At 41.4% G+C, this 10,285-nt stretch overlaps 1 protein-coding gene across 1 annotated transcript in view; it reads right to left on the reverse strand.

Moving 5' to 3' along the window:
- Window positions 1–810: 810 nt before the first annotated feature.
- The window catches only part of Kmt2a (lysine methyltransferase 2A), an 85,187-nt gene continuing 75,712 nt past the window's right edge, over window positions 811–10,285 (reverse strand). The window contains exons 38-42 of the mRNA XM_048795611.1: window positions 6,182–6,356; window positions 5,922–6,029; window positions 5,076–5,159; window positions 4,524–4,653; window positions 811–3,670 (exon numbers count right to left, since the gene is read on the reverse strand). Coding sequence (XP_048651568.1) covers window positions 3,395–3,670; window positions 4,524–4,653; window positions 5,076–5,159; window positions 5,922–6,029; window positions 6,182–6,356 — 773 coding nt within the window. The 3' untranslated portion in view covers window positions 811–3,394. The remainder of the gene's footprint in view (window positions 3,671–4,523; window positions 4,654–5,075; window positions 5,160–5,921; window positions 6,030–6,181; window positions 6,357–10,285) is intronic.

Genomic DNA, 10,285 nt, shown 5'->3' on the forward strand with positions numbered 1-10,285 from the left:
AGGGGGGGGCGCGTTGACAGAGGAAACAGGGTGGTGGGCTGGGTCCTGGCAAAAGGAGTCTGGATGAAAACTTATAGTGCCAGGGCTTCCCCTTAATTCTTGTTACTGGTCTAAAAACAGGAAGAGGGGTTGTGTTGGACATGGTGGGTACCAACAGAGGGAGCCAAGGGACCAGGTTCCGGCCAAAGGGTCAGTGCCATGCAGCTATTCTGGTTACACAGTTGTTACTGGCCACCAGGAAATGCAGCCACAACAGGTTCTAGCAGCAAAGCGTTGAGTGAGCTGGCTCTCACTGAGAACTGACCAGGTTTGCAGCTGTTATTCCTTAGGGATCTGAGGTGCCCCTTGGGGGATTCTTGGGAATGACCCACCACAATTCCTCAATCTGCATTTCTGTGCAGAAATTCCCTTGGTCACTTTCTAAACAAACTCATGACATGTTTTGGAGATAGAAATGCCGTTTTGCCTCATTCCCTCCCACAGGGAAACCTTAGCTTATCCTCCAAGTTGCTGGCAGGTATGCTGACATTTTGGCAATGGACTCAAGGCTGAGCTGTTAAGAGGGATTTCTCATTTCTGTGGTTGACGGTTGGGGGTGGAAAGGCAAGGCAAACCATCTGCAGCTGGCAGGAGAAGGAAAGGTGTAGGTTCCTCCCCTGACCTCAGGGTTTGGGATTATAGAAAGAGGAGGAGGAGGGGGCTCACAGTACAGCATGGCCTAGCAGGGCAGTAACTAGGTCTATTTAGCTGAGTTTCCCCCACCCTCAGACTGGCCTTTGGGTCTTTCTCAAGATGAATTCATGACCCATCAGTGCATTATTCATTTCAGTAACAAATGCAGCTTAAGGTTTTTTTTTTTTTTTTCTTAAAAACAAAAATAGGAATACAAGGATTTACAAAAAAACCTCACACAGTGCAATAATAAAGGAAACCAGACACTAGTGGAACCCCTTGGGCCACTGCATCTTGTTCATGGGCAAAAGGAGGAAGGGAGGTGAGGTCTGGGTAGAGTGCTTTTCCCCAGTCCCCTGCTGGCACTTCTCCACGATGACAAGAAATTCTGCCATCCTGGCCACAGTGCTGGGCTCCCCTGCATGACAGTGGAAATAGTGACAATGTTCCAGCAAAGCCACCAGACAAAGTTCTTAAGGTCACAGAAGGAAAGGGAGCCCAGGATGGAAGGCACAGCAGAGCCATGAGTCCTGGGGCAGAGAGTGCTGGGCTGAGTCATATTGCTTTGCTAGACTTAACAGAGGAATGGGCTTCTTGTGGCAAGAAAAGGGTGCCCCAGCCTCTACTTGGACTGCACTACTCTGAAACCTTGTGGCAGGGGCAGAGAAAAATCTGCTTTATCGTGAGTGGTCAGACTGTGCTTCAGTTTCAACGGGCTGCCCCAAAAGAGGGCACAAGGGAATCAATGGGTTCGTTGCAGATATGAGGACTTGGTGGGCAGAGGGAAAGGAAAGGAGGTGATCTATGAGGCAGATGGTGATGAAGAATGTCAAGGTGCATTCAACTTGTTAGTTGCTAACTCTGAAGTAGTAAAGATGAGGGACAACGCAAAAGAGCACTGCCTTTCACTACTCTGGGGTCAGTGCCAGAGACAGAGGGACAGTGTGGGAAAGAAGAGAAGAAACTGGTGTGTTAACATACTACAGTAGCCTTTTGAGGAGCTTCAGTGTGGAAGGAGGGGAGTGGCTTAATGGAGCTGGGTGACCTTCCTTCTCCATTATGTCAAAGAGCAGACCCAGGGAACATTACGTCAACAGGGCACAAACAAGCTACACATGAAACAACAAAAAGTACACCTTCCAGGGGGAAGTTGGGCAGGAAAAAAACCAGACTTTGTGTACAGCTGAATATTTTCTCTAACTTCATCCTATGAAAATAAAAAATTATTAAAAACCGATCTTCTTTTAAATTAGGATAATACCACGGTTTAAAAAATAGCCTTGTCATAAGTGCTTCTCCCTATGAAGTGCTTCTCATAGAAAAATATACAAAATATATTTACATTTATAAAACCTTAAATAGTAAACTGTAAACAGAACAGAGTAAAATCCAATGACTTAATTTAACAGGTTCAGGACTGTCTTGGGGGAAGGAAGAGGAGAAACATTTGATGCTATTTTGACGACATCCTAAGGAGTAATCAGGGCAGTAGTGTCATTTAATTTACTTCATCCATGGATTGCGCACAGGTGGCAGAGGTCCCTCAACACAAGGTGGTCTAGTCCCCAAGTTTTGGGCCTGGAAATCTGATTAGTGTTCTGCCGTCAACTGGTCACTGACCATTTAGAAATTAAGTCTTCCTATGTCTTAACAAGGGGAAAACAAAGTAACCATGCCCTAGGAATGGGGCCCAGGGGTTGTCCTGGTTGTGACACTCTGGTTGTTGCATGATCAAATCCTATTTAAATAACCTTTATCCTCTTCTAAAAAATCATGCTACATATATTTCTTTAAAACTCTCAGAGGAGCTTTATGAAAACTTCTCCAAATTCTGTCTGGTTATGGCCAATGGCTCCTGTCCACTTCCCCACCTGGAGTGCTTACAGGCTCAGGGAACTTTTTGTAGGCACATCCTACGCCCAACAGGGAGTGTCCTTGAGCAGGGAGTCAATCTCCCCTACCACCCAGAAAGAAATGGAAAGCAGTGGGATGAAGGACAGGGAAAGGGAAGAAAGTAGAGTGAAGAGAAGGAATGGAAGAGGGAAGCCGCTCCTACTGTCAAGAAAGGTAATTGGCTGAGATAAGGCTCACTGGGGTAACACTCCCACTCAAAGCCCACAGGCTCAATGTTTGGTAATTAATTGGCACAACCCCAAGACAGCTTTTTGACACCAGAGGTGCTAGGAATCTTGTCTCCCAACTGGAAGTGAACTCTTAAGTGGGAAGATAGTAGGGAAAAATCACCAGACCTTCTCTATTTGTTCAACAGACGGCCACACTTGGGGCCTGATGAGCAAACTATTAGGTATCCAACCAGCCCTGCATCTGGGGTCTTGCCTGACCCCTCATTTATAGTGCTTGGGAAAGGGCCAAGACAAGGATGACAACTTGTTCTCTGAGATGCTCAGGCCTCATCTACCATATAACTAACCCTCTATAGGCTCCTTCCAGACAAATCTCCTAGGGAACCTGTTTCCCACTTTTAATAGCAAACGGGGGGCCCTAGGAAAAAGCCAATCAAGGATCTTCAAGACCTCCTCTCTTCCCCAGGACTACGATCACATAATGATGTGAATATGGGACATAAGGGTGTGAAGCCATCACGGAGGCCCCTCAATTGTGCCCGCTCAATCCTGGAGCTCCTAGATGCTAGAAAAGGCCTTAGCATTGCTTTGGATGGCCCTGGGTCCTAGGACTCCAGCACAGGGGGAGGAGAGCAGCTTTAATTTAGGAACTTCCGGCACTTCTTGGCGCCACAGTTGCAGGGCAGCTTGTTGCTCGCATCCTCAATGGGGAACTTATAGTCATAAGTGAGTTCCTCTCCACGGTAGATTTTACGCATGGCAAAGATGACAATGTGCTTCTGCCCATCAATGTTGATGACCCGAGAGTAGCAGTTAGGCTCACATGAGTGGTTGATGAAGCGTGCAGCATTTCCATGCATGGTGGCATCTACCACCTCTGAGTCATCAATTCGGAACATGTAGCAACCAATGCCCTATACACACAGGAGAAAGAAGAATTTGTTATTTATTTATTTTTGGTGCTAGGATTGAACTCAAAACTTTGCATATGTTAGGCAAGCACTCTTCCTACTGAGCTACATTCCCCGTCCTTTTCTTAATTTTTGCAGTATTGTGAATTGAACCCAGGGGTGCTCTATTACTGAGCAACATTCCATTCCCCACCCCCCCACCCCCCACCTTTTAATTTTATTTTGAGACACAGTCTAAGTTGCTGATGCTGGCCTGGAACTTGCAATCCTCCTGCCTCAGCCACAGCCACTGATGAGCAGGTTTTTTACTAACTTATCCAGATTTCTCTCTGTTCATACCCTTCAATACTTCCAGGAGGGGTTCCCAGACTACAGGTACTAGACTAGAGGTTTCTTAATGTCTTCACAGGAAAGATAAACCTAAACTTATGTAGCTATGTACTCTCCCACCCCCAGTATGGGAGATTGAACCCAGGGGTTACTCTACCACTGAGCTACATCCCTGGGACTTTTTATTTTGGGAAGGTCTTGTTAAATTGCCCTAGCTGCCCTCAAACTTGCACTCCTCCTGCTCAGCTTCCTAATTTGCTGAGATTACAGGGGTATGCACTGTGTCACCATACCTATGTGCTTTTAATCCTGGGATACACTCAGATAAATCTTCAGAGAGAATCTCTGTGTACTAATCCTTAAAGTGGATTCTGAACTTTTATAGGGCCCATTATAAGTTTCAGAGATTTAAAATGCTTTTTTAAAAAGTCTTTGAACTGATAGAATACAGAATTCCTTATGGGACAGTTGATAGTGACTTCCTACAATAAAAGAAAGAACTAAGAGAGTACTCTGGAAGCCTCACCTTGCTATCATAATACTTCTCCCGCTTGTCAGTCTGGATGGAGCGGATGACGTTGCCAGCATACTCAATGACCATCTCTCCAGCATCTATGTTTCTCTTGCAGAAAAGCCCCCGGCCATGGATGGGAGACCTAGGACAGAAGGTGGAACAAAGAGCAGGCACAGAGCTTCAAGTAAGGTTAAGTGAATGAACAAACAATTGGGAACTCTAGACCTATTAGTTCTGCAGGAAAGACAGACACTTGAGAGAGAGAGAAAGAGAGAGAGAGAAAAAAAAGATTTGGATCCCACCTGATTTATGTATTAGCTATGCCAATGGATGGGCAAAGATTAAAAATTTCTCCATTCTGTATCCCACTAGAAGTAGTAGCAGTCTAATTATGTCAAGTTCCTTGTTCAACACAAGGAGTGCCAGGTCCCAGGATATCAGGTTTAGTTAAAAATATCTATAAAAACCTTGCTGAATGAAGAAGGTAAGCCCAGCATTTGATCCTCTTTATTTTAGAAAACTTTTATTAGTTTTCTGTAATTATTTCTAGGATTTTAGCCATACCTGTAGACACCAACTGCTTCCTTAGATGTCTTTTTTAAGTGCCGGAAACGCATAGGCATTGGCAGGTCCATGCTAGTTGCCCTCCTAAAAGACAAGGCATATTACTAATGAATTCTCTTCAGGAAATATTTTCTGTCTTGAATCAAAGTATTCTAGAGAATATGAATATACTGGTTGATCAATGCCAAGCATAATAAACGCCTAATAAAATGCACTCCTCCCCTTTTGGTACTAGGGATCAAACCCAGGGGTGCTTTACCACTGAGTCACATCCCCAACCCTTTCTATTTCTTGTTTTGAGACAGGGTCTCACCAAATTGCTGAGGCTGGCCTGGAACTTGCAATCTTCCTGCCTCAGCCTCCTGAGACACTAGGATTACATGCCTGGCTAAGGCCCATTTTTAATATATACAACAGTATTTTCTGACCATGATGACTATGGTGAGACATCTAAAACTGATAGCACAGACTATAAAGTAAATATGCTTCTTAAAAAAAAAAAAAGAGGGCTGGGATTGTGGCTCAGCAGTAGAGCACTCGCCTAGCATGTGCAAGGCAGGCCCTGGGTTTGATCCTCAGCATCACATAAAAATAAATAAATAAAAATAAAGAAATTGTGTCCAACTAAAAAATAAATATTTTTAAAAATAAAAAAAGAAAGAAAATATGCACCTTATAATTATTAAGTTTCTTCTAACTTATATTCCTCTCTTTACTAGCTTGTTACTATTACTGCTTCAGTCTTCTTCAATGTAGCCAGGAAACTGTGATTCATGAAAAACTACACAGTGCCCTGAAACACTTAGGTAAAAGGAAAGAAGGGTACCCTCTCCATGTAAGACTTACCGAGCTGACTTTAGCTGTACCTCTTCCTCTTCCTCATCGTTTGGGTTGTATTCAGGTGGCTGTCGATGTTTAGAAGCCAGGAAGTTAAACATGTCAAATGCTGACTTCCTGGAGTCAAAAGATCAAAACATATTTAGAGAAATGCTTTAATAAAGTAGTATGTAAGACAGTGGTATCATCACTGGAAATCTCAGAGTGCATGGGGAAATAACTGTATCATTAGAAAACTCCAAACTGTTTCCACAAAAAAAGAAACTTGCCTCAGGTGGACTTCAGCCCTGGCTGAGCCATGAGGGTTTAAGGGGGGTTCATTGGCCTCCTCAGGTTTGTGGAAACGGAATTTATAATTCCGACAGTGCTTGGCACCAGATAGCTGCTCAATCAGGAATACAACTGCATCGTGGAGAATCCCCAGCATCCTCAAACCGTTAACACCTGTAGAACAAAAGGCACCTAGATGGTGAGGCATGCAGCCAACAGGAAACTGCACAGAACTTTAATGAAATGCCTGTGTAGAGAGAAACTCTGCCAGAGTATGCTCAAGAAATCAGCATTAGATAGCTGTTAAAATAATGCTGGTACAGATCTATCAATACTGAAAACGTTCATGATAGATGGCTAAGGGAAAAAGTATGCCACCAAACTGAACTGTTTTCTATATGCTCTATACACAGAAATGAGACATGCATTATACTGTTTCATGCTCATAATAGCCACCCAAGGCAGGAGTTCCTAGCTGCTGCTGCTGCTATTTTGTGATACTAGGGATTGAACCCAGGGCATTGTGCATAACAGGCAAGTACTCTACCATTGAGCTATACCCTCAGCTCATTACTAACTTCATTTTAAGGGGAGTAGACCTAGTCTCAGAATTTAATACACCCAAGATCAAAGAGCTAGTGTGTCAAGATTTAAACCTTAGATTGTATAACTCCAAATACAATTCCATTTTTATTTATAAGCAATGGAGTACATATGTAAGCTGATATGTACACAGGTATCTCAATAATTTTTGAAAGGAACATTAGCCACATCCCTAACAGCACAGAACTTTTCTGTGATGTATAGTGAATGCAGGGAGTAACACACTTAATAGCTTCTTTGTTTTTTGCTCAGTTTTAGATATGTGCACAAACCACACAAGGTGAAAAATGTAAAGCTTTAGTAGAAAGTATTGTGGGAACTCTTAGAGGGAACAATCTATAGTCAAATACCACACAACAATGCTTCAGTCAACAACAAATTTTTTTTTTTGTAGTTGTACATGGACAGAATGCCTTTATTTTATTTGTTTATTTTTATGTGGTGCTGACGATCAAACCCAAAGCCTCACACAAGCTAGGCAAGCGCTCTGCCACTGCACCCCAGCCCCCAAAACAACACATTTGATGGCAAATATGATGGTGGTCTCCTGACATTACATTGGAGCTGAAATATTCCTACCCTCCAATGACAAAGCAGCTAACATAACAACCATCATAGTGCCATGTTCCATGTCTGTGGTGATGCAAATCTCCACAAACCTACTGCACTGCTTGTCACATAAAAGTATAGCATATACAATTATGTACAGTACAGAATACTTGATAATGATAATAAATGACGATTACTGGTCTATGCATTTACTCTCCTATAATTTTTAGTGTTATTTTGGACTGGATTCCTACTTATAAAGAAAAAAAAAAGTTAATTTTAAAACAGCCTCAGGTAGGCCCCTCAGAAGGCATTCCAGAAGGTATTGCTCTCATAAAAAAAAAAAAAAGGATAGCTTCATGTGTTACTGCCCTTAAGTACTTCCAGTAGGACAAGATATGAAGGTGGAAAACAGCCTGCGGTGATGTGTGTGTTTATATAGTTTTTTTTTTTTTGGTGGTGCTGGGGATTGAACCCAGGGCCTTGTGTATCCGAGGCAAGCACTCTACCAACTAAGCTATATCCCCAGGCCCTAGTCTTTTTTTTTTTTTTAAATATTTATTTTTCAGTTGTAGTTGGACACAATACTTTTATTTTATTTATTTCTATGTGGTACTGAGGATTGAACCCAGGGCCTCGCACATGCTAGCCGAGTGCTCCACCCCTGAGCCACAACCCCACCCTATATATAGTTTTTTTAACACAAAACCTTTTAAAATTTTAAAATAGAAAAAAATTAAAGAATAAGAATATGGAGAAAAATATTTTTAATACAGCTGTATAACATGTATTAAGCTCTAAAAGTTAAAGTAAAAAAAGTTACAGCAATATGGGGGAGATGACAAGAAAAAAAATTACAGTTAAAAGATAAGGTTATTTATTATAGAAGATAAATACTTTTTATCTCCATTTTTTAATGTTGGGGATTGAACTCAAGGCCTCACACATGTTAAGTATAATGTATTCTATAAGCATAATCAAGCTTCACCCCCTGCTCAAGAAAAAATAATTAAAAATAAATTTAGAGCTGGGGATGTGGCTCAAGCGGTAGCACGCTCGCCTGGCATGCGTGCGGCCCAGGTTCGATCCTCAGCACCACATACACACAAAGATGTTGTGTCCGTCGAAAACTAAAAAATAAATATTAAAAAATTTTCTCTCTCATTCTCTCTCTTAAAAAAAAAAGGTTTTAATAAATAAATAAACAAATAAATAAATTTAGTATAGACTAAGTTACAGATTTTATAAAGTCTACAATTATGTTGTAATCTTTTACATGCACTCACTACTCAAACTATTGTATCAATTGATCCTGATGCTTTGGACTTTTTGTAATGCAAGATGATAAATTATCTTACTGTTTAAATCACTTAAGAGTTGGAGTTTCCATATGTACAGAACATAATGGTCAAAAAAGGACAAAGAGGTGACTCTGAGCAGAAACTTGAAGGATTAATAGGAGTTTGTCAAGCACAAAAGGGAAATTGGGGAAGACAAGAGATGAAGGAGAGCAGGCCATTCCTGGTGGGGGAACTGCATGAACCATGGTATGCTAATGTGAAAACATGTAATGTACATAATAATAATTATTAGGGTACACAGGTTAAAAATTCAGTTTTCTCAGCCCTGAGCCCTGAGATTCTGATCCACATTTTCAGACCACACATTAAGACACACTGATGGATCTGAACAGAAGACCCTGAATGGTAAGGAAAGTGGTGAGAGCTTAGGCCGAACAGATGGTGCAGGCTGAGCAGGATCTTATCATGTGAGGATTCAAACTGGAAACCTCAGGAGAGCAGGGCCAATCTACTTCTACACAGGATTATATCCTTAGTGCTCACCATGGTGCTGGGCACATCACAGATGTTCAATACCTATTTATTAAAAACAAATACTTAAAGAGATGAAGATTTTGGGGCTGGGGTTGTGGCTCGGTGGTAGAGCACTTGCTTCAAATGTGTAAGGCACTGGGCTCGATTCTTAGCACCACATATAAACAAATGAATAAAATAAAGGTCCATCAACAACTAAAAATAAATAAATAGAGAGAGAGAGAGAGAGAGATGAAGATTTTGTTCTACAACCAGTATGTTTATAAACAGTAAGAGGATTTTGAGATTCCTCTGATGACAACAAATACTATACAGAAGGAGAAAAGGGAGTCTGAGGCACTAGTTATAAGGTATCTTAACATTACAGGTGAGAAAATATTGGGGAAGAAAAAACAGATGGGAATGATGAAGAAAATAAGGATGTCAGAATTGGATGGAGTTGTCTGAGCTGAGCTCTGGGGAATGGTGGAACAGTAGAAGGATTGAATCACAGGTACAATGTGAGAACATGGGAACTGCTGAACAAGCCCAGGGAATATGCAGAGTGAGAAGAAGAAGCCGGGCACCCAGGAAAATCCTAACTTTTTCTTAACTCATTTGCCATCTGTTCTTTTAAAAAATTAAATGTAATTGAGCTAATTTTTAAAAAATTTATAAGTAAGGGCTGAGGATTTAGCTCAGTTGGTAGAGTGCTTGCCTTGCATGCACAAGGCCCTGGGTTCAACACACACACACACACACACACACAAAATAATATTGGAGGGCTGTGGTTGTAGCTCAGTTGTAGAGCACCTGCATAGCACATTTGAGGCACTGGGTTTGATCCTCAGCACCACATAAAAATAAAAATAAATAAATAAAAATAAAGGTACTCTGTCCATATACAACTAAAAAATATATTTATAAAAAATAATCATGGAAATAAAGTGAAACAGTACAAAGAAGTAGAGTTGCCTATTCTAATTCTCCAGGTCCCACTTCTCAGAGGCAACCACTATTACATATATAATTTAAAAGTCTGTATCAGATTTTTTTTTTAAAAGCTCAGATTCCTCTTTTTTTCTTTTTAAGAGAGAGAGAGAGAGAGAGAGAGAGAGAGAGAGAGAGAGAGAGAGA

This window comes from Marmota marmota, unplaced genomic scaffold, assembly GCF_001458135.2.
Source record: "Marmota marmota marmota unplaced genomic scaffold, marMar, whole genome shotgun sequence".
Classification (NCBI taxonomy): Eukaryota; Metazoa; Chordata; class Mammalia; order Rodentia; family Sciuridae; genus Marmota; species Marmota marmota.